The 27,514-nt window shown below is 47.0% G+C and overlaps 2 protein-coding genes across 2 annotated transcripts; one reads left to right on the top strand and one right to left on the bottom strand.

The window, feature by feature from the left end:
- The first annotated feature begins 188 nt into the window (after positions 1 to 188).
- abca1b (ATP binding cassette subfamily A member 1b) lies at positions 189 to 23,892 on the top strand. Its single transcript, XM_087799485.1, has 49 exons — positions 189 to 340; positions 980 to 1,097; positions 1,276 to 1,369; positions 2,900 to 3,041; positions 3,532 to 3,650; positions 4,437 to 4,558; positions 4,624 to 4,827; positions 5,692 to 5,781; positions 7,036 to 7,276; positions 7,363 to 7,502; positions 7,572 to 7,688; positions 8,407 to 8,601; positions 8,667 to 8,872; positions 8,934 to 9,110; positions 9,176 to 9,398; positions 9,475 to 9,696; positions 9,769 to 9,973; positions 10,050 to 10,163; positions 10,866 to 11,040; positions 11,117 to 11,248; positions 11,314 to 11,591; positions 11,656 to 11,888; positions 12,595 to 12,670; positions 12,734 to 12,984; positions 13,050 to 13,101; positions 13,185 to 13,304; positions 14,186 to 14,334; positions 14,413 to 14,537; positions 14,610 to 14,708; positions 14,770 to 14,959; positions 15,104 to 15,198; positions 15,321 to 15,353; positions 16,218 to 16,323; positions 16,394 to 16,468; positions 16,531 to 16,700; positions 16,772 to 16,949; positions 17,018 to 17,133; positions 17,223 to 17,367; positions 17,450 to 17,573; positions 18,009 to 18,138; positions 18,210 to 18,336; positions 18,412 to 18,474; positions 19,350 to 19,456; positions 19,643 to 19,784; positions 19,855 to 19,989; positions 22,025 to 22,128; positions 22,191 to 22,283; positions 22,354 to 22,597; positions 23,244 to 23,892. Exons 1-49 carry the CDS (start codon positions 210 to 212, stop codon positions 23,391 to 23,393), a joined length of 7,077 nt encoding a protein of 2,358 aa, XP_087655611.1. The 5' UTR covers positions 189 to 209; the 3' UTR covers positions 23,394 to 23,892.
- Positions 23,893 to 23,896: 4 nt separating this feature from the next.
- Positions 23,897 to 27,463, bottom strand: nipsnap3a (nipsnap homolog 3A (C. elegans)). Its single transcript, XM_087799487.1, has 6 exons — positions 27,271 to 27,463; positions 26,794 to 27,001; positions 26,170 to 26,331; positions 25,274 to 25,423; positions 24,092 to 24,178; positions 23,897 to 24,034 (listed from the first exon to the last, which is right to left on the bottom strand). The coding sequence occupies exons 1-6, from the start codon at positions 27,334 to 27,336 to the stop codon at positions 23,958 to 23,960; spliced, it is 750 nt and encodes a 249-aa protein (XP_087655613.1). The 5' UTR covers positions 27,337 to 27,463; the 3' UTR covers positions 23,897 to 23,957.
- Positions 27,464 to 27,514: the final 51 nt, after the last annotated feature.

Here is a 27,514-nt window from a genome sequence, read left to right as displayed (position 1 = left end):
TGTAACCGTGTCCTGCGGCGTCCCCGACTGTCACGTACTTGTTGTTTACCAGACGAGAACAGCCTTGAACGTGTCGCCACAGCGTCTAGTGTTGTCTACGCAGCGCCTTTTTGAGTTTATCCTTCCAGGCGCCTTTTATTTTGAAAGGGCGGAGCGGAAGTAGCACGCGACCTAAATGCCTCACAGATCAGCGTAACGGCGGCGCTTTGATGCTCAATGAAGCCAGAGACTCCGGAGCAGCAGGACCGTTTGCGGGATACCGGACCCCCGAGACCCCTGAGACCCCCACACCGAGCCAGGACACATCGGCGACCCTGAGCCCTTGGTTCCGCCGGTCCAGGTGAGTTTTCAGGTGTTTTCCCAAAAACTTCTCGGAGTTCTGCCGAGTTTCTTCTGCTCCTGGAGAAATGTACCCCTTTTCACTCGCTAACACCGACTTCCGGTGAGGGGGTCAACGTTGACGAGGGACCCGCGTTCAGATTTAAGACCCACAAGAAGTTCGGAACTCGAGTTTTTACCCCCGCTTTTCCACAAACTTTCAGTGCAGTTCCTGCCGCCGCCGCTGGTGTCGCTGCGCAACAATATAGTCATGAGCGACTCGGAGTGTTGAAACTGTAAGGTCAGAGGTCAGGGCGACGTGACGAGATCAGGGCTTGATTAGATATGAAAAAAAAAGAACTGGGATTAATCACCGAGTGGGGGGGGTGGGGGTGTTTGACTGTGTCTGGGGTGGTGGGGTGTCGGAGACTGTGGGGGTTCAGCCAGTTGTGACCCCCCGCTGGTCTCTGCTGTATGCATGATAAAGGTGACAAATTGTCCTCACTCTCTCAGGTGTCTTGAGTGGTTTGGTTTTCCTCGTCCTTGTCCAGGGCTCCAAGGGTTAAGAGTCGCTATCATTTTATCTCTGATAATGTGAAATCAGCAGCTTCATTATCTCTGCGTGTGTGTGCTCGCGCGCTGACCTTTGACCCCTGCACAGTTTGTTGGCTGAACCTGGAGCTTCGCCACGCAGACCAGAGACGACCGAGGACATGTCGGTGTCCACCCAGCTGGGTCTGCTGCTGTGGAAGAACTTCGCCTACAGACGACGACAGACGGTAAGACACTGATGATGATGATGATGACGATGACGATGGTCGTAAAGATGAAGATGCAGCTAAAAGAAAAACAAAATATCCAGCTTCTGTCGAAACGATCGATCGCTTTTTATCTATAATCAATAACCATGTTTCCGGCGTGTGTTTGTGTGACTGACCTCCATCTTGTCTCCTGCAGCTCCAGCTCCTGGTGGAGATCCTGTGGCCGCTCTTCATCTTCTTCATCCTCATCGCCGTCAGAGTCAACTACCCTCCGTACGAGCAGCATGAGTGTGAGTCACTTCCCGCCGTGTTGTTGTTGCGGCTCAGAAAAACCTATTGCTGACCCAAATCCTAAAAACCAGGTCCGAATGTGAGCCGGTCTTTGCACTGGTGGGTTCGGACTTCGGCCCCTGCAGGAAGTTGTGATATCAGGGGGTTTATTGGTTGATTGACAGCCAACTATCAGTCGTGTTATCAGCGTGATGCGCTCAGGAACGACAAGTTCTGACCGGACTTTGTTCCAGGTTCTCCGTCCTGGACTTTGTCCCGCTTGTCACCCCCGGGTGTTTGTTTTCTCTGCTTCTGCGACTGTACTTCTGCGAGCGCGTGCGACAGGAAGTCGTCGCCCCGGGTCACGTTTGCTTCTATGGAGGCGGCGAGTTTCACTTCTGCTTGGAATGTTTGAGTCGTGACTCAGAGGACGAGTCCCGACTCGCCGACCACTCCGGTGTAGACCTGCTCAGCCGTGAGTTCGGCTTCTGTTCAAGGGTCGTGGGACCCGACCTGAGAACGAGGACGAGATGTACAGCACCACTTTCTGGATCCCGAACCCGGTTTAATGTCAGCATTATATTAACTGAACCAACCTTTTAAAAAAAAGTCACAAATAGTTCACTCACTTTCACATGTTAACAAGTTTATTTTATGCCTAAACTTGACTGAAACGTGTCAAGAATCACACCCTATTTCATGAGAAAATACAATTAAAAAGAAACCTTTCAGAGGGTAGTCATTATGGCCGTGAGAAAATATTCATAGTTTATATTATATTTAAATATTATTTTTCAAGAAAACAATTCGATTTATTGGTTTTAAATGAGCATAAAAATATTAAAGACGTTTGATCTTTTCTGTGTTGTAAAACAAATTTCCGATCGCTAGATTAGCAGCAGTAATTACATCCGCAGCATTACCATTTACCGCGAGATCCAGGCGATGACTGAGTACGAGAGGATACAGTGGACTCCAGCTGCTTTTAAAGCTGATGTTTGGACATATTTTTGAAATGGAAGCAGTTACGACTTCATCAAGAGTCATGTGGTCTGTCAATTCTGCAAAACGAGAGTCAAGTACTCGACAATACAACACATATATCCTTGTTACTATAGTATTGCAATATATTGTATTGTTACCCCTGTATCGTGATGAGTATCGCCAGATTCTTGCCAATACACACAATACATGCCTAGCAATAATCAATAGACTAACTGACTCATAACCCTCAGTGACCGCAGCCAGGTCACACGACTCGGAGTGACCCGATTCATTCAGGCATCCTCAGGAAATCTGTAATCTTATCTGCTGTGATTGGTCGTAAATGTGGAGGATGCAAGTGAACGTGAGAATCCACACACACACACACACACACACACACACACACACACACCTGTTGTCACCTCGTCGCAGGTTATCGCTCGTTCATCTCTGATGCGTTCAGGTTCCAACGCAGCAGGTCCGATAAGGCTGATTAAAAAAACGTTCGGGTGACAAGTCGGGTCACCGTCGGTTGGTCAGTGACCTTTTTGACTTGTGCCCCACAGGTCACTTCCCCAACAAGGCCATGCCCTCGGCGGGCACGTTACCATGGATACAGGGAATCCTCTGCAACGCCAACAACCCGTGTTTCCGCAGCCCGACACCGGGAGAGTCGCCGGGTGTCGTCGGCAACTTCAACGATTCCATGTGAGTTCGACCGTCTGTTTGTTAATTTGAGGATGTATGGAGGTGCATCGGTGCCACCAGACATCACCAAACGAGTACCGAGCTACTTGATCAGCGCGTCGTCACATGATCGTCTGTGTGCCGCATCATTGGTAGACATTTTCCGTCGTCTTTTCTTACTATATCTTTTATATCAACATTTTTATATTGAATTAAAAAGGCTACAAATTCAAAAAAAATATTGAATTTTTAACATTTACTTCTGAATTATTGAAATTAGAACCAAACATTATGTGTAAATAAAATAAAATTATATTTTAAAACTTTAATTTAATAAAAAAGAAAAAAAAAGATACAAATCATTAGATTAATTTACTCAAAAAAAAAGAATAAAATGCTTTGAAAAATCAAAGTTTCAACGTTTTAAATGTAGGTTGCTGTCATTGTACGTGTGCGTACATGTGATATGTGTGTGCGCTTGTGTAAATGTGTGTTTTCCATTTTTCTCCAGAATCTCTCGTCTGTTCTCGGACGTGAAGAAGATTCTGCTCTACAGTCAGAACGACAGGAGCCTGGAGGGCTTCAAGGACTTGGCTCAGGCGTTGGGGGCGCTGCAGGCCAGCAGAACGGGTACGTGTGAGTCTAGACCCGATGTACGGCCCCGGGGCCCGCATTTGACGGATCGATGAAACCCTCGTGAGGTCATAGTAAAACTATAAATGCTTCCTATGGCAAACAAATAAACATCTTTAATGACTTAAAATAATAAAATTGACGACCTTCATTAATTATCTGTCCTTTTTTTAGGCGGATACTTTTGAAAATATTTTCTTTTTTATATTAAATGTATTTAAATTAAGATATTACACAATTAAAAACATGATTTATTATTAGGATTTATTTTTGCAGTTGTTTATAAAATAAAATAAAAGTTTTTCTTTTTATTTAGGATCACATTTCAGCTTAACGCTTATTTGTAAATCACATTTTCATTCCTGTCTTCCCTTTGGTTTGATGGCCACTTACAACAGTCACAGTATATATCGTGGCCCCGAGGGAATCTAACTGCCAACCCCTGGATTGGAACAAAAACTCAGTGTATAGTCGGGTCCATAACTTGAAACCCAGTCTATACTTGTTCCTGGACCTGGATCTGTTCCAGCTAAAAGTCCAGTCCCATTGTGGACATGTGAGTCCGGAAGGTGGTTCAGGTCTCACAAGGTCCCGACCCAGTTGTTGTGCGTCAGCCTGTCGGAACCTGCAGAAGGTTCTTAGAAGACGTGGGTGGGGGGGTTTAGTTCTTCAGAAAAGACTGCCGCTCCTCAGACGTGTGCAGACTGGACTTCTCACGAGAAGAAGGTTCTGGAATAGATGAACCAAATGACTCCCTCATCTAGACCTGTGTGTCTTCTTCAGGGTTCAAGTTGAAGCACTTCCTGCGTGACGACGAGCAGTTCACAGACTTCCTAATAAAAAACGTGACTCTGCCAGAAGTCGCCGCCCAGAAGATCCTGGAGGCCGACGTGGACCTGGAGAAGGTAACGGTCTCTGCACACGCTCGGTCTGAAAGCACCAAATCACTCTGATCCCGGCCCCCCCTCAGATCCTCCTCAAAGGTTTCGGGGCTCACCTCAGAGACATGTGTCCTCGGAAGAATGGTACTCAGAGGTTCCAGGACTTTGTGACGATCTCGGACATTCTGGTGTCGACGCTGGTCCAGGATGTGGTTTGTCTTGCACCGGTTCCCTGGCTGGACCAGGCCGAGGAGCACTTCCGCAACAACCTGGACTTCTTCAAACCCATTCGGGTAAAAAGCTCACCAAACAAGTCTGTGTGTGTGTGTGTGTGTGTGTGTGTTCCTTTGTGTTGTTGAGGTTTTAGATTTCGTGTCTCAAAGGTTTTTGTATAAAAGTTTTCTTTTGTCCAAAGGATTCCACGAAAAAAAAAAGCCTTTAACCCTTAACTTACCCTAAACAAACACACATGAACAAAAACACATTCACAATTGAACACAACATGAACAATGACACATGGTCACACAACTTAACAACACTAACTTTTAACACTCACAAATTAACACACCTGGTTGAACACAAACAGTTGAACTGGACACAAGTTTGAACACACTGAGTTAAAAAAAAATTAACACACACTTAAAATACACACACGCACATTTGAACACACACATGAAAACACAAAATTGAAAACTTAGTTAAAACATTGTTTACAAACACACAACTAATGAACACTTGGTTACAACAAAGTTGAACACACACAGTTAAACACACACATAAAATCATACAATTGAAAACTTGGTCAAAACATAGTTTACACACACACACACAGTTGAACACACATATGAATACTTAGTTGCAACAAAGTTGAACAAACACACACATGTGAAAACACAAAATCGAACATTTAGTTCAAACACACACACATGAACACTCACAGTTGGACACACGCATATGAAAACACAAAATCGAACAATTAGTTAAAACATAGTTCAAACACACACACACATGAACACTCGCAGTGGGACACACACACGTGAACACTCACAGTGGGACACACACACATGAACACTCACAGTTGGACACACACACATGAACACTCACAGTGGGACACACACACTCGTGGTGTTTGTGCTGACATTAAGTTTGTGTTTCAGACGGACGTGAGGTCTGACCCTAAAGCTGTTAAAGTTGTTGCCACAGCAACCAACAAAGTCCTGGAGAATCTGGGGTCACTGGCAGTCGAGGTACACACACTTTCACACACACACACACACACATATCCGAGAAAACGGGCCAGTGGTGTCCTTGTCTACCGGGTGACTGGGTTTACTGAGCCCGTTGGTGGCGCCGGTGTCAGCTGAGTAAAGAGCTCTCAGGAGGAGACGACCTCCTGCGCGTCTCTCCAAACACTCGGACCAGCGCACGGACCAGCTGGTTCTGGTTCTGGTGTTGACATTCAGCTCGGATCAAAAGTGTCACGACACTGGACTCTTGATAGTTCCAGGTTCTAGTCGGGTTCTAGTTCCAGCGAAATACCAGAGGAAAGTTCATCACCGATGACCCAGATGTTTGTTTTCGCCTACATTGTTACGTGCACGCACACACGCACACATGCGCACACACACGCGCACACGCACGCACACAGGAAACATGTGATGTGTTGTCGGACACTGAGTCAGGAAGATTGTGTTAGGGCATATGTCATTGTGTGTGTGTGTAAGAAACTATGCCCGGTGTGGGCTTGAGTATGTGTGTTTGCTGCTGAAGTCCACTGTATCCTCTCGTCCTCTGTCACCGCTGGGATCTTAGCTGCGGAGGATGTAATGATGGCTGCCATCTAGCGGCCGGAAGTTTAACTGCGACACAAAAATGAACACATTTTCGGAATTTTCGGCTTGTTAGTTAAAAAAAAAAAGAAGAAATCTTTCATTATTAATAATGAATACATATAAAACATAAAATAAGTACACACATGCACACAGAAAACATGTGACAGATGTGTTGGTGGACACTGAGTCAGGAAGATTGTACGTAAGTAAGTAATTTGTATTTATATTGTGTTGGGGCATACGTTTGTGTGTGTTTGTGTAAGAAACGGCGTGTGTGGTTTTGTGTGTATGTGCTTTAGTATGTGTGTTTGTAAGAGAAAGTGACTATATCTGAGAGAATGTGTGTATGTGCTTGAGTGTGTGTGTGAGAGAGAGAGTTTATGTGTGTGTGTGTATGTGCTTGAGCATATGTGGGTGTGAGAGTTTGTGTGTTTGATTGTGTATTTGCTTGAGCACACGTGTTTGTGTGTGAGAGATTGTGTTTGTGTGAGAGATGTAGTGTTTCTGTGAGTGTGTGTTTGTGTATGTGAGTGAGTTAGTGTATGTGAGTCTTTTGGGAGGAAAGAATCAGTTTATTTACCGACTCAGATCTTTTGGAGGCAAATCATGACACAAGACTCATGAATCAAGACTCATGACTCATGACTCATGACTCTTGGACCTCTCCAGATGGCCGGTATGAAGAGCTGGATCGATCTGAGGAACGAGATTCTGTTTCTGACCCGGAACGCCACCTCCTCCCCGAGTGTCCTGTACCAGGCCGTGTCCCGCATCGCGTGCGGTCACCCTGAAGGGGGCGGACTACAGATCAAGTCCCTGAACTGGTACGAGGACAGCAACTACAAGGCTCTGTTCGGGAATCACAACAGCAGCGAAGACGAGTCTGCGTCCGCCTACGACAACACGACCAGTGAGTCCTGACCTCCAGCTACACTGGTCCTGATGCATCTGATGATGTTAACACAAGTGTGTGTGTGTGTGTGTGTGTGTGTGTAGCTCCCTTCTGTAACAGTCTAGTGAAGAGCATGGACTCCAACCCGATGTCCCGGATGATCTGGACCGCCGTGAAGCCGTTGCTGATGGGGAAGATCCTTTACACCCCCCACACACCCGCCACACATCGGGTCATCCTGGAGGTGATGACGTCACTTCCTGTTTGTACACCGGGGAAGAAATTGCGTCGTCAACTCGTCTTGTGCGTGCAGGTGAACCGGACCTTCCAGGAGCTTGGTGTGTTCAGGGACCTCGGTGGAATGTGGGAGGAGATGAGACCCAAAGTGTGGAACTTCCTGGAGAACAGCGAGCAGATGGACCTGTTCAGGGTAAGTTTTGTGGTCTGGATTAGAAGTGTGTATTGGCAAGAGTCTGGCGTTACGATACAGAGGCAACGATATTGTATTGTGGCATTTTCGTAGTATTGTCGAGTACTTGACTCTGGTGTTGCAGAATTTACAGACCACATGACTCTTGACAAAGTCGTAACTGATTTGATTGGTTTTGAAACTGAAATATGTCCAAACATCAGCTTAAATAGCTGCTGGAGTCGACTGTATCCTCTCGTCCTCAGTCGTCTACGGGATTTTGCATGATTTTGTTGTTTCTTTGGCTGCAGAGGTACTAATGACTGCTGCCATTTAGAAGAGGTTAAATTGCAACACAAAAATGAACAAATGCAATGGATATTCACAATGTTAATTGTTGATTTAAATAATGGAATTATTTTATTTTTTACACACTTGATTGAACTGTAAACCAGAAAAGAACTATTGTTTTCCCGGAAGCCAAAAACAACAACCCTATAAATGACAATGCAAGAAATGTGCATTTATTTATAATTGTATTCTTGACTGTAGCCTTTAGCTAGTATCTTAGCTGCAGAGGATGTAGTGACTGCTGCCATCTAGCGGCCGGAAGTTAAATTGCAACACAAAAATAAACAAATGTCGTGGATTTCTGCTTGTTGGTTAAAAATACAAAATAATCGTAATTAAGTGAGACCCTTAAGTGAGATCATGGACGGTTGACGTGTCTCTTCGACAGACGATGCTGAAGAACAACATGACCGCCGGCGTGTTCCAAGCGCAGCTCGCCTCCACCCAGTGGACCGTCGCCGACATCTCCAGCTTCCTGACCAAGCAGGCGGACGACACACGGCCGGCGGGCAGCGCCCTCACCTGGAGGGACGTGTTCAACGAGACGGACCAGGCCATCCTCAGCATCTCCCGATTCATGGAGGTTCGGACCCACAGTGACTCGGTTCCGCCCCCAGAATTCTCCCTAACCTCCTTCCCTTTTTTTAGTGCGTGAACCTGGACAAGCTGGAACCGGTCCCGACGGAGGAGCACATGATCAACAGGTCCATGGTTCTGCTCGAGGACCGCAAGTTTTGGGCCGGGATCGTGTTTCCCGACGTCAACGTCAATGACACGGAACTTCCCGGAAACATCAGCTACAAGATCCGCATGGACATCGACAACGTGGAGCGGACCAATAAGATCAAAGACGCGTAATGACCAAAAACACACACAGATGCACACACAGGTTCTCACACTGTCTTGTGTCCAAAGGTACTGGGACCCGGGTCCGCGAGCAGATCCCTTCGAGGACATGCGGTACCTTTGGGGCGGATTCTCGTACCTGCAGGACGTGGTGGAGCAGGCCATCGTGCGGGCGCTGACCGGCACCAAGGAGAAGACGGGCGTGTACATCCAGCAGATGCCGTACCCCTGCTACGTGGACGACATGTGAGTGGTCGCTGGTTCGATTCCCATTGTCCTCAGTGCTTGACCCCCCTTGTGTGTGTGTGCAGCTTCCTGCGCGTCATGAGTCGCTCCATGCCTCTGTTCATGACCCTGGCGTGGATGTACTCCGTGGCCATCATCCTGAAGAGCGTGGTGTACGAGAAGGAGGCTCGGCTGAAGGAGACGATGAGGATCATGGGCCTGAACAACGGGATTCTGTGGACCAGCTGGTTCCTGAGCAGTCTGGTTCCGCTGTTGATCAGCGCCGGGCTGCTGGTGCTGCTGCTCAAGGTGACGGAGCCTCTTCCAAGTCCAAAGTCAGTCCCCCCTTCCTGCCCCGCTGACCCGTGTTGTTCTGTGTGTCCAGAAAGGAAACCTCCTTCCCTACAGCGACCCGGGCGTGGTCTTCCTCTTCCTGGGCTCCTTCGCCGTGGTCACCATCATGCAATGCTTCCTCCTGAGCACGGCGTTCGCTCGGGCCAACCTGGCGGCGGCGTGCGGCGGCATCATCTACTTCACGCTCTACCTGCCCTACGTGCTGTGCGTGGCCTGGCAGGACTACATCGGCTTCGGCGCCAAAGTCTTTGCGGTAAAACATCCGAGTGGGCTTTGAAGGCACCTGGGGGTCAGAGGTCACATGTTCTTCCTCCCCCACCCACAGAGCCTTCTGTCTCCGGTGGCGTTCGGGTTCGGCTGCGAGTACTTCGCTCTGTTCGAGGAGCAAGGCGTCGGGATCCAGTGGAGCAACCTGGTCTCCAGTCCGCTGGAGGAGGACGACTTCAGCCTGCGGACCGCCATCCTGCTCATGTACGTGGACTCGGTCCTGTACGGAGTTCTGACCTGGTACATCGAAGCCGTCTTCCCAGGTGAGGCAGTCCTCTTTTCCTGACAAACGTGTTTGCGTGAGACCAGTCGGTCCTGAACTTGAGCTCCTCTGTGCAGGGCAATACGGGATCCCCAGACCCTGGTTCTTCCCTTTCACCAAGTCCTACTGGTTCGGAGACGATGACGACAAGTCCAGCAAAGTCCCTCTGAACCGGACCGGCAACCATGCAGGTGCGGTTCTACCTTTTTGACCATTTATGGAAGTAGATCAGTGCGAAATTTAAATAATTACATTTATTAAATGTATTATTTTAAATTGTATTTTTTTTTATTAAAAATGTTTTTAAGGATTTCATATTTTTTTTAAATAATTTAACTCAATGTTTCCTTTATCGAAGGATGAATTGAATTTAAGAAATAGATTATTTTGAAATTGAATATTAAATGTTTACACAGAATTATTATTCGAATCATTGAAAAATAAAATGTTTAAGTTAAATATTCTTTTTAATTTTAGTCTTTTAAATTCAATATAAAAATATTTGCACCGGACAAAACCAAAAGATTACTGAGCCACTTGATGGAATTTTCAGCCAATGACGATCACGTGACTGATCAAGTAGCTCGGTACTCGTTTAGTATTGTCTGGTGCAACTATGATACCAACATTTTTTTGATTGAATTTAAAAGACTACAAATGCAAACATATAGAATCCAAAAACACAAGTTATTGGAAATAGAACCAAACTTTATGTGTATAAAAAAAAAGTATTAATTTGGCAAATATTCGATTTTCTAAAATTAAATTGTTCAATAAAAACAAACGTAAAACCTATTGAATGAAATAACATTTGAAATGGTAAATTAAATGTTCCGATGGTCCTGATAAACTCCCTGAGTTGTCACATTGTTAACTCGATTGTATGTGTGCAGCTGTGTGTGTGGAGGAGGAGCCGACCCACCTGGACCCAGGCGTCTACATCGAGAACCTGGTGAAGGTCTACCGTCACGGCAAGAAGCTGGCGGTGGACGGGCTGACCCTGGGCTTCTACGAGGGACAGATCACCTCCTTTCTGGGTCACAACGGCGCCGGCAAGACCACCACTATGTAGGCTCCCCCCCAAGATTGTTCCGCTCCCAGGCAGCTTCAGGGTCCGACTCACCAGCGTGTGTTTCCCGTGCAGGTCCATCCTCACCGGGCTCTTCCCCCCCACCTCTGGTACCGCCTACATCCTGGGAAGAGACATCCGCACGGATCTGAGCGCCATCCGGCAGAGTCTGGGCGTCTGCCCGCAGCACAATGTCCTCTTCAGCATGTGAGTCTCGGGACCGGTTCTGAAGACGTGTACGTTATCTAAGTGACACGTGGCGCCCCCTACAGGCTGACGGTGGAGGAGCACATCTGGTTCTACGCTCGGCTCAAAGGTCTAGAAGACGAGCAGGTGAAGCGTGAGATCGAGCAGATCCTGCAGGACACGGGTCTGACTCTCAAGCGCCGGGCCAGAACCAGCACCTTATCCGGGGGCATGCAGAGGAAGCTGAGTGTGGCGCTGGCCTTCGTGGGCGGAGCCAAGGTGGTGATCCTGGACGAGCCCACGGCTGGCGTGGATCCTTACGCTCGCAGAGGGATCTGGGACCTGCTGTTGAAGTACCGACAAGGTGAGTCCAGAGTTATTGACCCAAAACCTTGAAGGTTCCGTCGTGACCGTTGGACGACTTCCAGGCCGCACCATCATCCTGTCCACGCACCACATGGACGAGGCCGACATCCTGGGAGACCGGATCGCCATCATCTCTCACGGGAAGCTCTGCTGCGTCGGCTCCTCGCTGTACCTGAAGAACCAGCTGGGAACAGGATACTACCTGACCCTGGTCAAGAAGGAACCAGAACCAGAGCCAGAGGCTTCACTGAGCTCATGCAGGAACTCGTCCAGCACCGTGTCCTTCATCAAGAAGGTACACAACACAAGTACACACACACTCAATATAAATATATATGTAGACTCATAAATAGACACAAATACACACACCACACATACAGCTACACGAATACACATATACAGACACACATATAAACACACACACACAACACATACTGACACACACACACACCAAACGTACAGATGCACAAATACACAGACACATAAATACACACACATACACTACACAAATACGCACACCACACGTAAAGCTAAACAAATGCACACATACAGACACACACATAAACACACACCCCGAACATACAGTTACACAAATACACAAACCGCACATACTATCACACAAATACAGACACACAAATAAATACACACCACACATACACACAGACAAATGCCACATAGAGAAACACGCATACACCACACACATACACCAAACAATGTATATAGACGCATAAATACACACATGCATACACATCACGCGTACAATCACAAAAATACACACACACACACCAACCATACAAATACACACATACAGCCACACACACACACACACACACCACAAATACAGACAAAAACAAATACACACACATACCACCTACAGACGCACAAATACACATACACACCACATATAAATATCTCCAAACAAATAATATACATATCTTTTTTTAATCGTTTACCTCCTCATTTCTTAATTGTGTGTGTTTGTGTGTGTGTTTGTGTGACAGGAGGGGGAGGGCGAGTGTTCCTCGGTCAGCAGCAGTGATGCAGGACTCGGGAGTGACCACGAGAGCGAGACCGTCGGTGAGTTAGCATCACTTGAGCTCATGAGTCCACCCACAGGACACTCACTGAACTGCTCCGTAGAACACGGAGCGGCGCCGCAGGTCGGCCACGCTCCCGTCACTCTGTCGGATGCCGCCGCCGTGTCGTCCATGATCCTCGGTCACGTCCCGGAGGCCCGGCTGGTGGAGGACCTGGGTCACGAGCTCATCTACGTGCTGCCCTACAGCGCCGCCAAAGACGGCGCCTTCGTGAGCCTCTTCAAAGATCTGGACCAGAAACTGCCCGAGCTCAACATCTCCAGTTACGGCGTGTCCGACACCACACTGGAGGAGGTAGAGTGATGTCATCACTGTGCGACAGCAACAGTCCAGTCACGAGACTCTGTCCTTCTTTCTAGATCTTCCTCAAAGTGGCTGAAGACAACGGCGTGGACACTGAAGTGCCCTCAGGTAAACCCTCAACTCTCACCTGCTCCTGATGGCTGTGTGTGTGTGTGTGTGTGTGCGCCTCACTGTTGTGTGTCTGTGTGTAGATGGAACACTTCCTGTCCCCAGACGGCGTAGAGCTCATGCTTTTGGAGGTGGAGACCCTCAGAGCTGCCTGAGACCCTTGACTGATGAACACGATTGCAACGACTCTGAGGCAGACCCAGGTACACAAACACGCACACAAAACCCCTTAAACGGTCGCACACACAAATGCACTTGCACACCCACTCACACAAATAAACGTACACACTCACGCATGCATACAAATAAACTACACACTTGCACATTCACACTCATGCAAATGAAAACTTACACTCTTACACACATTCACACTAACACATACACTTACACACGTATATGCACTAACACACTCACGCACACAAATGCACTTACACACTCACATACACAAATGCACTTACACACTCACGTACACAAATAAACTTACACACTCACGCACACAAATGCACTTACACACTCACGCACACAAATGCACTTACACACTCACGCACACAAATGCACTTACACACTCACGCACACAAATGCACTTACACACTCACGCACACAAATAAACTTACACACTCACACAAAAATACACTTACGCACTCCGACACATACACAGACCTACACGCACACACGCATATATAGATCAGGATATTGAACGTTTAAATTTAACAATCAAAATGTTGAGACAATTGTTTTATTGAAAAGTTGTTTTTATGCATTGATGTAATCATGAATTAAATAAATGTAAAGAGTAAAAGGTACATTTTATATTGAATTTAAAGTTAAATTATTTTGAGTATTGAATTTAGAAAAACGTTATTATTGGAATTAGAATATCAAACAAAAAAAACATTAATTTTGATAATATTAAAATTATTCAATTAAAAAATTCAACCTTTCAATATAGAAATGACTAAAGTCAATTACTTAGTAAAACCAGTAAAGTATTTTCATATAGATATTATCGAACCATTCTATTCAGTATTTTGACGGCACTGATATACTTCCATACACTTGTATTGATCTCGTGGTCATGTGACAGAATCCAGGGACGCGGACCTGCTCAAGGTCCCGGCAGGTAAAGGATCCTACCAGGTGAAGGGCTGGAGCCTGAAGAGGCAACAGTTCGTGGCTCTGATGTGGAAGAGGTTCTTGTACGCCCGGCGCTCCAGGAAGGGTTTCTTCGCTCAGGTATGTGGCCGTCTTGTCTCACCTGGGTCTCACCCGGGTCTCACCTGGGTCTCACCTGTCCCCGCATGCGTCCTCCAGATCGTTCTACCCGCCGTCTTCGTCTGCATCGCTCTGGTCTTCAGTCTCATCGTCCCTCCCTTCGGAAAGTACCCCAGTCTGGAGCTCCAGCCCTGGATGTACGAGGACCAGGTCACTTTCATCAGGTGTGACACATGACCCCAGACCTGACACTTGACCCCCAGACCTGACCCTTAACCTCTGTGTGTGTTTGTCAGTGACGATGCCCCGGGCGACACAAGCACACAGAAGCTCCTGGACTCTCTCTTGGACTCTCCTGGTCTCGGGACTCGCTGCATGGAGGGAATATCCATCCCGTAAGACTCGGTCGTGAACTTAAAGTGTGAGTTCGGATCCTAACGTCAGAGATGTCCGCAGAGACGCGCCTTGTACCATGGGAGACGAAGACTGGCACAGGCCCGAAATCATGGAGAGCGTCCAGGAGATGTTCCGCTCCGGGAACTGGACCATGGAGGACCCGTCGCCCTCTTGCTACTGCAGCTGTGGAGGGAAGAAGAAGATGTTGCCCGACTGTCCTGCCGGAGCCGGAGGTCTGCCCCCCCCTGAGGTAGGAGAGGGAGATTCAAGTTCAAGTGTCCCTTACCCAGCATGCCCGGTGTGAGCCATGAGTGTTGATGTTATGTTTGTGCGTGTGTGTGTGTGTGTGTGTGTGCGTGTGTGCGTGTGTGCGTGTGTGTGTGTGTGCGCGCAGATGAAGCTCAGTGTCTCGGACACGCTGCAGAATTTAACTGGAAGAAACATTTCTGACTATCTGGTGAAGACGTACGCTCAGATCATCGGGAAGAGGTGAAACTTACTCACGCACACACACATACGTATACACACATACACACACTTGTATACACACATGCAGACACACATATATATACACACACTCTTCTTCTAAAAGTGTGTTTCCTGCTGTTCAGCTTGAAAAACAAAGTTTGGGTCAACGAATTCCGGTGAGTGTTTTATGAATTGTTGATCAATAATCAATGGTTATTGGTGAATTATTGATGAATAATCAATACTTGGGAAATTCTTGATTTATAATCCATTCTGATTCTGGTGTTTATTGGATAATTATTGTTTACTAATCAATGGTATTGGTGAATTATTGATTAATAATCCATGTTTGTTGGGGAATAATTGTTTACTAATCAATGGTATTGGGGAATTATTGATTAATAATCCATTCTGATTCTGGTGTTTATTGGGGAAATATTGTTTACTAATCAATGGTATTGGTGAATTATTGATTAATAATCCATGTTTGTTGGGGAATAATTGTTTACTAATCAATGGTATTGAGGAATAATTGATTAATAATCCATTCTGATTCTGGTGTTTATTTGGGAATTATTGATTAATAATCAATGGGTATTGTTGAATCTTTGATCAATAATGCATGGTCACTGGTTAATTATTGATGATTACTTCATGTTATTGGTAAGTAATTGATGAATAATCAACAGTTATTGGTGAATTATTGTTTAATTGTTATCAATGATCAATTAGTGACTGAAAAATAATCAATTAGTTATTTCTTATTGATTGACAAGTGATCTAATAGTTATTGATAAATAATCAACACGTAATTAAGTAATTATTGATGAGAGAATAAGTAAGTGATCGATTAGTAATTGAAGAATAATCAATTTGTTATTAGTGATTTTTTTTTTTACAAGTATGTTTTATTATTGATGACAATCAATCAGTCATTTGTTCATTATTGATGAGATTCTGAATCGTAATCGATGGGCTCTTAGTTGATCAGTTCTTGGTGATTCATGAGTTATTGACGGAACGATCGATACACCTGTCAGGTACGGAGGTTTCTCACTCGGCGCCAGGAGCACGCAGGTTCTCCCACCAGCTGACGAGGTCGATGACGCCATCCAGCGCGTCCGCAAGATCTTTGAGCTGCAGAAGGTCAGTGTGTGTGTGCGTGCGTGTGTTGACCCGTGTGTTGACCCGTGCTAATGACGTTTCTGGGCTGCAGGGGGCGGCAGCAGATCGTTTCCTGGACAGTCTGTCGGGGTTCATCAATGGTCTGGACACCAAGAACAACGTGAAGGTGAGTGGTTCTGCCGTTGGTGGAGTCCAACTCCCGAGTGACCCGTCTGTTGTGTGTCTCAGGTGTGGTTCAACAACAAAGGCTGGCACAGCATCGGCTCCTTCATCAATGTCATGAGTAACGGCATCCTCCGAGCTCACCTGCCTGAAGGTCACGACCCCAGCCAGTACGGGATTCGAGCCTTCAACCACCCGCTCAACCTGACCAAGGAGCAGCTGTCCCAGGTGGCGCTGTGAGTCCCCCGTACACTCCACACACACACTCTGAAACGAGCTGAGTCTGACAGTTTTGCTGTGTCTGCAGGGTCACGACCTCCGTGGACGTCCTGGTGTCCATCTGCGTGATCTTCGCCATGTCCTTCGTCCCCGCCAGCTTCGTGGTCTTCCTCATCCAGGAGCGAGTCAACAAGTCCAAACACATGCAGTTCATCAGCGGAGTGCACCCCCTGCTGTACTGGGTGGCCAACTTCACCTGGGACATGGTGAGCCATTGTGTCTCTGTGTGGTTGTGTGTGTTTGTGTGTGTTCTGACTTGTGCGTCTCTTCCCAGTGCAACTATGTTGTTCCTGCGGCGCTCGTCATCCTCATCTTCATCTGTTTCCAACAAAAAGCTTATGTGTCGTCAACAAACCTGCCCGCCTTAGCCCTGCTGCTGCTGCTCTACGGGTACACACACACACACACACACACAGATTCTCCTCCAGAAACAGCTGTCCAAGTTTAACTCATGTGTTTGTGTGTGTGTGTTCCGACAGGTGGTCCATCACGCCCCTCATGTATCCCGCCTCCTTCTTCTTCACCATTCCCAGCACGGCCTACGTCGTTCTGACGAGTGTCAACATCCTCATCGGCATCAACGGCTCCATCTCCACCTTCGTCATGGAGCTGTTCGGGAACAACGTGAGTACTGGGTCCTGGCGTCACGACCGGCCGTCCAACTCACTGTGTGTGTATTTGTGTGTGTGTGTGTGTGTTTGTGCAGGAAATTGGAGGAATCAACGACATCCTGAAGAACGTTCTGTTGATCTTCCCGCACTTTTGTCTCGGACGAGGACTGATCGACATGGTGAAGAACCAGGCCATGGCCGACGCCCTGGAGAGATTTGGTAGGAAACGCACTTGATTTCTCAAACACACACATTAATACACTCACACACACGTGCATACATACATACAAAAATGCATGGGTACATACAGAGACACAAACAAATTCTTACATTCATACAGGAAAATGCACGCACACACACACGCATACCTACAACAGAGACAGACACACACAAAGTCTTACATCCATACAGAGACACACACAAATGCATACATACATACACACACACACATGCATACAGAGACACACACGAATCCATACGTATATACAGCCACACACAAATGCATACGTACATACAGAGACACAAACGCATGAATTCATAAAGATACACACACACACACATGCATACAGAGTAACACACATGCATGTAGATGCACACAGATGGACACATGCAGACACACAAACACACACCTCTGAGAGTCTTGTATGTGTGCAGGTGAGAACAGGTTACGTTCACCTCTGGAGTGGGACATGGTGGGAAAAAATCTCTTCGCCATGGCGGTGGAGGGAGTCGTCTTCTTCATCATCACTGTTCTGATCCAGTTCAGATTCTGTATCAAGCCAAGGTACCGACACACACACAAACAGACACACACAAACACACGCAGACACACACTCAAACATGCGTTTTCTGCAGGCCCGTCAGTAAACTTAACAAGCTGGGCCCTCTGGGTGAGGAGGACGAGGACGTTGCCAGGGAGAGACATCGGGTCGTCCAGGGACTCGGACGTGGAGACATTCTGGAGCTGAGGCAGCTCACCAAGGTCTGGAACCTGAGGAGTGGGTCGTCATGGAGACGACGACAATACTTCCAAAACTGACAGATTTATGCACAACAGGTTTTCAAGAGAAAACAGAAGCCGGCAGTGGATCGAGTGTGTGTAGGAATCCCTCGAGGAGAGGTGAGAACACACACGCCTATATGAACACACACCAACATGAAGATAGACTTACACAGTTACACAAACACACACGCATGCATGAACACACACCAACATGAAGATAGACTTACACAGTTACACAAACACACACACTTGCATGAACACACACCATCATGAAGATAGACTTGCACAGTTACACAAACACACACACTTGCATGAACACACACCATCATGAAGATAGACTTGCACAGTTACACAAACACACACACTTGCATGAACACACACCAACATGAAGATAGACTTACACAGTTACACAAACACACACACTTGCATGAACACACACCATCATGAAGATAGACTTGCACAGTTACACAAACACACACCCTTACATGAACACACACCATCATGAAGATAGACTTGCACAGTTACACAAACACACACCCTTACATGAACACACACCAACATGAAGATAGACTTAGACAGTTACACAAACACACACACACACACTTGCATGAACACACGCTTGTATGAACACACACCAACATGAAGATAGACTTACACAAACACTCGTATGAACACACACTTGCATGAACCCAGACTTGCAAAAATACACACCTTCATGAACACACTTGCATGAAGATATATTTACACCAACACACGCCAACGTGAAGGTAGACTTACACAAACACACACAATTACATTAACACACATACTTGGGCAAACACACTTACACAAACAAACACAATTGAATAAACGTACACATAAACACACACTTTTACAACCTTCACTTGCATAATCATACACTTACACACACTTAACATGCTCACAAACAGACACATCAATGTTACACACACGTGATGATTTATTTTATAATGGAGTGTGTAACTGTTTGTTAGTGCTTTGGGCTCCTCGGTGTGAACGGCGCCGGGAAGACGACCACGTTCAAGATGTTGACGGGCGACACGATGGTGACGAGCGGGGAGGCGTTCTTGGCAGGAAAGAGGTGAGGTCAGAGGTCACAGCAGGTGATCCGGAGTGACCCCAGACTTGTTGTTTCGCTGGCGTCTCTGCGGCAGATTAACAGGATTAAAAATGATTGGGAGCACGAGGGGCTGCTGCTGACTCACGGTTGAGTGGGCCCAGCCCCAGCAGGGGGCGCCGTGCTGACTCACGTGCTCTTGTGCTGCAGCATCCTGCGAGAGATCGACGAGGTGCATCAAAACATGGGCTACTGTCCTCAGTTCGACGCCGTCAACGAGCTGCTCACCGGCAGAGAACACCTGGAACTCTACGCCGTCCTCAGAGGAGTCCCCGAAGAACAAGTCTGTGATGTGAGTGCTGGTTAAAGGGGGGGGGGCGGCAGCAGAGAGCGTGACTGACAGGTGTCTGTGTGATTGACAGGTGGCTGACTGGGGGATCAGGAAACTGGGTCTGGTCAAATATGCCGACAAGAGAGCAGGAAGTTACAGCGGAGGAAACTTGAGGAAACTCTCCACGGCCATGTCCCTGATCGGAGCGCCGCCCGTCGTCTTCCTGGTAACACAAACACACACACACCCACACACACACACTCCTGTTACACAACCAGAGCGCTGGCCAATCACAGCGCAGCAGCTGAAGTGGATTAGGAGAGTCCAAAGGAGACCAGAACCACAACAGCAGCAGAGAGTCTAGAGCAACACAGAGACTGGAGCGTCAGAGAGACTAGGAGACTAGAGCGTCGCGGAGAGACTAGAGCGTCGGAGAGACTAGGAGACTAGAGCGTCGGAGAGACTGGAGCGTCAGAGAGACTGGAGCGTCGGATAGACTAGGATACTAGAGCGTCGCGGAGAGACTAGAGCGTCGGATAGACTAGGAGACTAGAGCGTCGGACAGACTGGGGTGTCAGAGAGACTGGAGCGTCGGATAGACTAGGAGACTGGAGCGTCGGAGAGACTGGAGCGTCAGAGAGACTGGAGCGTCAGAGACTGGAGCGTCAGAGAGACTGGAGCGTCGGATAGACTAGGAGACTAGAGCGTCGCGGAGAGACTAGGAGACTAGAGCGTCGCGGAGAGACTAGAGCGTCGGATAGACTAGGAGACTAGAGCGTCACGGAGAGACTAGAGCGTCGCAGAGAGACTAGAGCGTCGCAGAGAGACTAGAGCGTCGCGGAGAGACTAGGAGACTAGAGCGTCGTGGAGAGACTGGGAGACTAGAGCGTCGCGGAGAGACTAGAGCGTCGCGGAGAGACTAGAGCGTCGGATAGACTAGGAGACTAGAGCGTCGCGGAGAGACTAGGAGACTAGAGCGTCGCGGAGAGACTAGGAGACTAGAGAGACTAGGAGACTAGAGCGTCGCGGAGAGACTAGAGCGTCGCGGAGAGACTGGAGTGTCGCGGAGAGACTAGGAGACTAGAGCGTCGCGGAGAGACTAGGAGACTAGAGCGTCGCGGAGAGACTAGAGCGTCGCGGAGAGACTAGAGCGTCGCGGAGAGACTAGAGCGTCGCGGAGAGACTAGAGCGTCAGAGAGACTAGAGCGTCAGAGAGACTAGAGAGACTAGGAGACTAGAGCGTCGCGGAGAGACTAGAGCGTCGCGGAGAGACTAGAGCGTCGCGGAGAGACTGGAGTGTCGCGGAGAGACTAGGAGACTAGGAGACTAGAGCGTCGCGGAGAGACTAGAGCGTCGCGGAGAGACTAGAGCGTCGCGGAGAGACTAGAGCGTCAGAGAGACTAGAGCGTCAGAGAGACTAGAGCGTCAGAGAGACTAGAGCGTCAGAGAGACTAGAGCGTCAGAGAGACTAGAGCGTCAGAGAGAGACTAGAGCGTCAGAGAGAGACTAGAGCGTCAGAGAGAGACTAGAGCGTCAGAGAGACTAGAGCGTCAGAGAGAGACTAGAGCGTCAGAGAGAGACTAGAGCGTCAGAGAGAGACTAGAGCGTCAGAGAGAGACTAGAGCGTCAGAGAGTCGCGGAGAGACTAGAGCGTCGCGTAGAGACAGGAGCATCAGAGAGACTAGGAGACTAGAGCGTCGCGGAGAGACTAGAGCGTCGCGGAGAGACTAGAGCGTCGCGGAGAGACTAGAGCGTCAGAGATAGACTAGAGCGTCAGAGAGAGACTAGAGCGTCAGAGAGACTAGAGCGTCAGAGAGAGACTAGAGCGTCAGAGAGAGACTAGAGCGTCAGAGAGTCGCGGAGAGACTAGAGCGTCAGAGAGAGACTAGAGCGTCGGACAGACTAGAGCATCAGACAGACTAGAGCGTCGGACAGACTAGAGCGTCAGAGAGACTAGAGCGTCAGAGAGAGACTAGAGCGTCAGAGAGACTAGAGCGTCAGAGAGAGACTAGAGCGTCAGAGAGAGACTAGAGCGTCAGAGAGTCGCGGAGAGACTAGAGCGTCAGAGAGAGACTAGAGCGTCAGAGAGAGACTAGAGCGTCGGACAGACTAGAGAGACACAGAGACTAGAGCGTCAGACGCTAGAGAAACAGGAGACACTGGAGGACGGATGACGCTCCTCCCTCTCCTCCTCACGTTCTCGCTGTGCTTCCTGCTGCATCTCTGGGCAAACCTGAACTCTGCGGTTCTGCTGGTGACAGGACGAGCCCACCACCGGGATGGACCCCAAAGCCCGCCGGGCCCTCTGGAACTGCATCCACAGCGTCATCAAGGAGGGCCGCTCCGTGGTGTTGACCTCGCACAGGTGAGCCCTGACTCCGCCCACTTCTGTGACATCATCATGTGACTCTTGTGTTTGTGACGCAGCATGGAGGAGTGCGAGGCTCTGTGCACCAGGATGGCCATCATGGTCAACGGCAGGTTCCGATGCCTCGGCAGCGTCCAGCACCTGAAGAACAGGTGAGACCCACACACACTCTCAAACAAACACACACACACACACTTACAAGCTGGCTTTGTAACCCTGAAGGTTCGGGGACGGGTACACCATCATCCTGAGGGTGGCGGGTCCGGACCCTGACCTGGTGCCGGTGATGAAGTTCATCGAGAGCGAGCTGAGCGGCAGCACCTTGAAGGAGACGCACAGGAACCTCCTGCAGTACCAGCTGCCCTCCTCCCTCACCTCGCTCGCCCACATCTTCTCCATCCTCGCCAAGAACAAACACACCCTCAAGATCGAGGACTACTCTGTGACCCAGACCACCCTGGACCAGGTACACACCGTTGACTTTCAAATATTTAAACCTTGTTTTTTAACTATTTTATTCAATCATGTGTCATTTATCGACAGGTTCGATTTGTTTTGTTATTTAAATAATAAAAAAAAAAATATTTTCTTTAATTTTTATTTTTACACATGGAATTTGATGTTCTTATTTCAATAGTTAAAAATTAAATGATCTAAATTAAATATTTTTATATTCATAGCCTTTTAAATTCAATTTAAAACTGTTGGTGGCACTATTTTAATATTGAATTTAGAAGACGATACATTAAAAAAATATTACATTTAGACCATTTTGTTTTTAAATATTGGATAAAAATTATGAAACTGTAAAAATATACGTTTTATAATTCCTGTGTAAATTGTTATTATTATTATTATTATATCATTATTATTTAAAAATGGATTGTTTAAAAGATTATGAAACTATGTCTAAATATATATACGTTTTATAATTCCTGTGTAAATAATTATTATTATTATATCAATTATTTAAAAATGGATTGTTTAAAATATTATGAAACTATGTGTAAAAAAAATATGTTTTATAATTACTTTTGAAAATGTAAAAACGTCTAAATTCAATTATTTAAAAACTGATTGCTTAACTCACTTCCTGGTTGTGTTTTTCGCAGGTTTTCGTGAACTTTGCGAAGGACCAGTCGGACGATTACCACTCAAAAGACCCGTCAATCAAACGACGGGACGTGTCTGTCAACGTGTCCGCGCTGACCTCGGGTCAGGGAGCGTGCGGCGTGGACGAGCTCCAGGAGAGCGTCATGTGACCTGGCGACGCTCGCGAAGTGACTTCCTTCCCGCGGGGCGGAGACGACCGCCACCTGCCAATCAATGCAAAGTATTTCCAGCCGAGGGGGGGCGTGGCTCTCCCGACGCCGGACTTGGAACGTGTGGCCGCGCCGCCGCCATGTTCTCACTCCCGCTATCCAGTAGGCGGCGCCACTGAGCTAGAAGTTTCGGGGGTTTTCTCGTCCCCTGAAACTTTCCGATGAAGAATCCGAATCATTTCTCGTCCGTGATTGTTTTTAACGCTTGATTCCGTTTTTAGTTTTTATTTATTCGTAACGCACGCGTGGACCGGCGGCCAATCACAGAAGACCGTTGATTTTTAGTTTGTGAGAAGTGACGACGTCGACCGATCGACGTGTCGTCCAGACGCTCCTCAGCACCTCAAGACGACGACGATGAAGACAAAGTTTTCCGTCGAAGTCAAAATGTTTGAACCTCTGCTGTTACCGACGTCAATAAAACTTCTTAAAAAAATGACGACTTGTCAACTCTAACTGGCTTTTATTGGCTTGACGGTTTCCATGGCAACGGTGATGGACGGATCACTTGAGGGGGGAGAACCCACAGGGCAGCAGCAGCTTGTTCTTCTGGACCTCCACGTGGACCACGCTGTCTCGGACTAAACATGACTCGGGTGAGTAACGTGATGTCACATGATGGTTGGAGAGGGTCTTACCTGCAGCCTCCGCTCGGGGGTCCCGGGGGGACTGGTGACGCAGGTCTGCCCGACGGTCTGCGCTCTCGAACCACCAGAGGGCGTGAACTACAAACAAATCTGCGTCAGCCTCCAGACCACCATAGAACGGTGGTCTAGTACGCATAGAACTAAACTCTTGAATGCTGCGGTGCTCGTATAATACAGGTATTACGGCACTGGGTACGACGTACCTATTTCAAAGTAAAGGAAATGGTTCAAAATATTCTACAGGTTGTCACAACTATGAACAACATTAATTAGACGCCCATGAAATTTTTTTTTACTGAGACTCATGTGTTATTTCAAAATAACAGCCTTTTGAAAGTGATACTTATGGATGACGAACTTGTATGAATTAAAAAAAATAGTTTTGCAAAACCCTTAAATTGACCACTATGACATCACTTTACACTTGAACAAGAGCACCCCGAGAAGATACCCCAGGAAGTTTGAACACAGTCCCATGTGCTATTCAGAATAAACGCCTTTTTGGTATTTTTGTGATCATACAAGGTATTTACCACAAATAGGTGTAATTTGCTTTTATTTTGAAATACCAAATATAAATGGATTCAAACTTTGTGTCTTCTTTAGGTACTCTTGTTCAAGTGTAGCGGTTGCCTAGTGGTTTATTACAATTTAAGGGTTTCTCCAAAATATAATATTCAACTCACTTTCAAAAGGCCTTTATTTTGAAAGTATCTGACAGAATCTTCCTGTGAGTCTATATCATTTCATTAACGGTGGTTTCTGCATTAAAATGGTCAGGAATTGTTCAAATAATGGTCATTTAATGTTGGAGGATCCTGTGAGAGGCCGTAATGATCAGAGTATGCGTGCAGGATATAATAATACTTCTCCGAGTTTGAACGCGGTCAGATTTGCTTCTAGAAAGTGTACTAATACTAATCTCTATTTATATATCGCCTTTCTAGACCAGGGTCACAAAGCGCTTTGACAGCCATTCACACATACTGATGGGAGTAGGCTGCACACATGCGCCGAATCTGCCATCAGGAGCAATCAGGGTAAAGTGTCTTGCTCGGGGACACAACGACACAAGCTTGTCAGGAGCTGGGATTGAACCTGCAACCTTTTTGGACTGCAGGCAACCACTCTACCATCTGAGCTATGACGCATCTGAGCTATGACGCCCCGTACCTCGATTCTGGAGTCCAAAGTCGTTCTGGAAGACTCCGAGAAGTTTCCCGCGTCCTGCTGCATCACAGGATGTGAGCGCGGACCGGAAGCTGTCGCCCCAAACTGCTGGACCTCCAGGTCTCATCTGGGAGGAGACGAGCTCATACACACCTGGACACACAGTCACGATCAGAACTGAGTGTGTATTTTATCAGCGTCATCAGATTATTATCGTGCTCGAATTTACCATTTCAAATGTTGAAACAGATACAATTCAATTATTGGAGAAATAATTAAATGCTTAAAAAAGAAAATGTATTTCAATGTAAAATGGTTTGTGTTGTTTTAATAATTGAATTTGAATGTATTGATGAATTAATTGAATTAAGCCATTTCAATATTTTTTCAACCAAATTTAAAAAATCTTTTTAAATTTTCAATATTAATCATTTTTTCCTTACACATCGAGTTTAAAATTCTTATCCCAATAATTAATTAAAAAAAAAAAACTCTCTACATTCTTTTATTTGTATTTTGTAGTCTTTTAAATTCAATGTAAAAATCTATAATATTGACACGAAAAAAAACAACCTAAAAATAGTACCGAGCTGCTTGACTAACTTTTAGCCAATCACGCGCCGCGCATACGATCACGTGACTAATCGATACAAATGATGTAAGTCTACAAACGGAAGATTTATTTTTAAATAATTGGAATAATTATTTATTCATTAAAAAAATGTTACAATTTGTAAATTGAATTACTTAAAAAAGTTTAAATATATTAATTATAACATTAAATTATAAGTCAATGATTAAAAATAACAACAATTCAATACAAAACTTCAAAAATATTGAAATTAAACCATTCAATATTATGACATCATGATCGCAATAATGAGTTTTGTGGGATTTACCGCCCTCTTGTGGCGGCGTCTGCAGTTTGCTCCAGGGCAGCAGGTACGTGACCTCGTTGTCCTGCGAGGTCAACATGGGAATCGCCGCTGAGATGTACTCGGAGATCCAACATGGGTCTTTGCTGAGAGCTGCACGAACCGATGACCTCTGAGAGAAACTGTCTGAGGAGGAAGATCAGGAGGAGGAAGATCAGGAGAAGGAACATCAGGAGGAGGAACATCAGGAGGAGGGAGATCAGGAGAAGGAAGATCAGGAGAAGGAAGATCAGGAGGAGGAAGATCAGGAGGAGGAACATCAGGAGGAGGAACATCAGGAGGAGGAAGAAGATCAGGAGGAGGAAGAAGATCAGGAGGAGGAAGATCAGGAGGAGGAAGATCAGGAAGAGGAAGATCAGGAGGAGGAAGAAGATCAGGAGGAGGAAGAAGATCAGGAGGAGGAGGATCAGGAGGAGGAACATCAGAAGGAGGAACATCAGGAGGAGAAACATCAGGAGGAGGAACATCAGGAGGAGGTAGATCAGGAGGAGGAAGATCAGGAGGAAGATCAGCAGGAGGAAGAAGATCAGGAGGAGGAACATCAGGAGGAGGAACATCAGGACTGGAGGAACATCAGGAGGTTCTCACCATACTTCCAGATGTGGACCACCTGGTTCAGACCTCCGTACTCCACGGTCCAGTAGCCGAGCAGCTCGGAGTGGGCGGTCCTCAGGTGGATCTTCTCATTGGTCAGGTTCAGGAAGGCAGAGTTCTGTTCAGGTCGGATGCAGTAGGTCCGGAACTCATAGAAGGTTCGGTCTGTCTGCTGCGGCCCAGAAGACAAGTGGACCCGAGGCTGCGAAGAAGAGGCAGCCATGAGAGACTCTGCAGGACCAGTGTGGTCGAACACATAAAACCGCTGGAAGCTCGGTGACGTCACGGGTGATAATATGGACCGGACCGGGTTGAAATGTCACAGAGTTTTGAATAAATTAACCAGTTAAAGAAAAAAAAGTCCTCGATCACTGGATCCGAACGGAGATTTCATATAGACGGAACCGAACAGTTCGATCATCTGTCGTTGACGGCACCAGACCGTCACTGGAAAGGTTCGGTTCGGCTCACCTGTGCAACGACAGCAGAAGTCCGGAGACGGAAAGTCTTGGAACACAAAGTTCTGAACGACCACATGTTGAGACGCTGTCGGTGGGTCAGGGGGACCGGAAGTACGCCAGGCTGTCAAAGTCCATCTCCTGACACGAACCGGTCGAAAAGTTAACCGAACTTTTGCTCGAAAACTTCAAACAGTAACCGAGAAACAACATCCTGCTCCGAACCTTCAAAATAAGACGGATTTCTGACGTCACGT

Source organism: Callionymus lyra, chromosome 9 (genome assembly GCF_982586985.1).
Source record: "Callionymus lyra chromosome 9, fCalLyr1.hap1.1, whole genome shotgun sequence".
Classification (NCBI taxonomy): Eukaryota; Metazoa; Chordata; class Actinopteri; order Syngnathiformes; family Callionymidae; genus Callionymus; species Callionymus lyra.
The sequence above is the reverse complement of the archived record's forward strand: the minus strand, read 5'-3'. Positions and strand labels throughout refer to the sequence as shown.

Bases quoted from the DNA above. Each gene is read 5' to 3' on its own strand.
- abca1b (XM_087799485.1), top strand. From the start codon at position 210: ATGCTCAATGAAGCCAGAGACTCCGGAGCAGCAGGACCGTTTGCGGGA. The intron at 12,985-13,049 runs GTAGAGTGATGT...CCTTCTTTCTAG, and splicing joins CCGACACCACACTGGAGGAG to ATCTTCCTCAAAGTGGCTGA. The intron at 14,335-14,412 runs GTATGTGGCCGT...TGCGTCCTCCAG, and splicing joins GGAAGGGTTTCTTCGCTCAG to ATCGTTCTACCCGCCGTCTT.
- nipsnap3a (XM_087799487.1), bottom strand. From the start codon at position 27,336: ATGTGGTCGTTCAGAACTTTGTGTTCCAAGACTTTCCGTCTCCGGACT. The intron at 26,332-26,793 runs GTGAGAACCTCC...CTTCCTCCTCAG, and splicing joins GGTCCACATCTGGAAGTATG to ACAGTTTCTCTCAGAGGTCA. The intron at 25,424-26,169 runs GTAAATCCCACA...CTGTGTGTCCAG, and splicing joins GACGCCGCCACAAGAGGGCG to GTGTGTATGAGCTCGTCTCC.